General features: G+C 31.5%; 1 protein-coding gene across 1 annotated transcript; it reads left to right on the top strand.

Annotated features, from left to right (window-relative positions):
* Positions 1-6: 6 nt before the first annotated feature.
* Positions 7-1604, top strand: LOC111381930 (agamous-like MADS-box protein AGL9 homolog). Its single transcript, XM_023005781.1, has 5 exons — positions 7-24; positions 412-453; positions 575-616; positions 757-890; positions 1333-1604. The coding sequence occupies exons 2-5, from the start codon at positions 421-423 to the stop codon at positions 1400-1402; spliced, it is 279 nt and encodes a 92-aa protein (XP_022861549.1). The 5' UTR covers positions 7-24; positions 412-420; the 3' UTR covers positions 1403-1604.
* Positions 1605-1662: the final 58 nt, after the last annotated feature.

Here is a 1662-nt window from a genome sequence, read left to right as displayed (position 1 = left end):
TTGAAGCATATCAGATCAACACGAGTATGTACTTGATCTAAAAAAATCGAATGTTACTTAGATCATACATTATAACTATTATTGTGTTTCTCGGACCATTAGATAATCAACTACTCTATCTTTGCACATATGATTTAGTCTCGAAACTCTGTTTGGTTTCTATAGAATCATATTGATTGTTTAAGAAAAATATGGAAATATTCTTGTTATCTTTTCATGATTTTATGTATATACTAACTAATGGAATGCATTTTTACTCATTTTTTCATCAAAGCAACTTCCAGCATTGTAAACTTTTATAAGCAAGGGCATTTTTTAAAAAATTATTTTGTAAATCTTGAGGTAATAGTATTCTAATAAAATTAAGTTCTTGAGACAAAATAATTTTATCCTAATATTCCCACTTTCCAGACACAAGCTATGCTGGACACCCTCACAGATCTTCAAAGAAAGGTATGGAAGTTCTTTAATATTAAAAATTAATCGAAAATCAACCAATGATTTAACATTTAATTGTTTAATATTCCACTATTTTAATTTCTTTTGGCCTTGATAAACTTACACATTTGGACAGGAACATGCTCTAAACGAAGCCAACAGAAGTTTGAAACAACGGGTACGTAATTCATTAACCGAGCCTCATTGTTTACAAATTCTCGTTTCCATTCCACTATTTCACGAGTTTCGACTTTTATTGGTTTATAGTAACGACCGTATATTAGAAATGTAACAAGAGATTGTGAGTAATTTTTGCAGTTGATGGAAGGAAATCACATAAGTCTGCAGTGGAATCATGATCCTCAAGACGTTGGCTATGGCCATGAACCAACTCAATCTCAGCCTCATGGTTTCTTTCATCCTTTGGAATGTGAACCCACTCTACAAATTGGGTCTGTCATCTTTCATTTTTTCACTATGAAAATTTTATTACATTTGTCTGTCGCTATTGTTGTTGTTCATCTTCTGTGCATAAATTAATCGTTGAACATTTCATAAAATTTATGGGCATATCACATGAAATGTTCATGTGCATGGAAAATGAAAATGGTGGTACTTGTTCAATATAATATATCAAACATCGCATAAGAGTCCAAGTGGTCTATCCTCTAGGTTCAAGCATTTCTGGCTGGGAAATATTATTTTATTAAGAGTTTGCCGTTAAGCTTAAACTTCGATACAATTGAGTCATTATGTCAATCAAACTAGATGATATGGGAGGAACAATCTAATAATAAACGTTTATGTTCATTGACTCAATTGTATATATAAGATGTATTTGATACTCTACTGATCCTATAGTGATATTGCTAACAATTTTTTTTTGAATCTCAGATACCAGACTGATACAATGGCAGCTGCAGGGCCAAGTGTTAATAATTTCATGTCGGGATGGTTGCCTTGAACATGAGAACTGGGCAAAATCATGGTTTGAAGTCATCGAATTCAGTATTTTGTGTGTTATTTCATAAAAAAAGACTTTTTATGTGTGTGGATTTCTCTCAAGCACTCTCTGTAAATGGGACTCTTGTTTCTATATATTTGAAGCTTTGTGGATGGATTCTCCTATTCATATTAATAAATATGCACACGTGCAAATATAATAAGATTATTGAGTAATAAATACACATGCATAATTATAATCAATCACCTAAATTCGTGTTA

The sequence above is a fragment of the Olea europaea genome, unplaced genomic scaffold, assembly GCF_002742605.1.
Source record: "Olea europaea var. sylvestris unplaced genomic scaffold, O_europaea_v1 scaffold23977, whole genome shotgun sequence".
NCBI lineage: Eukaryota > Viridiplantae > Streptophyta > Magnoliopsida > Lamiales > Oleaceae > Olea > Olea europaea.
The sequence above is the reverse complement of the archived record's forward strand: the minus strand, read 5'-3'. Positions and strand labels throughout refer to the sequence as shown.

Bases quoted from the DNA above. Each gene is read 5' to 3' on its own strand.
- LOC111381930 (XM_023005781.1), top strand. From the start codon at position 421: ATGCTGGACACCCTCACAGATCTTCAAAGAAAG. The intron at 454-574 runs GTATGGAAGTTC...ACATTTGGACAG, and splicing joins TCACAGATCTTCAAAGAAAG to GAACATGCTCTAAACGAAGC. The intron at 891-1,332 runs GTCTGTCATCTT...TTTGAATCTCAG, and splicing joins GAACCCACTCTACAAATTGG to ATACCAGACTGATACAATGG.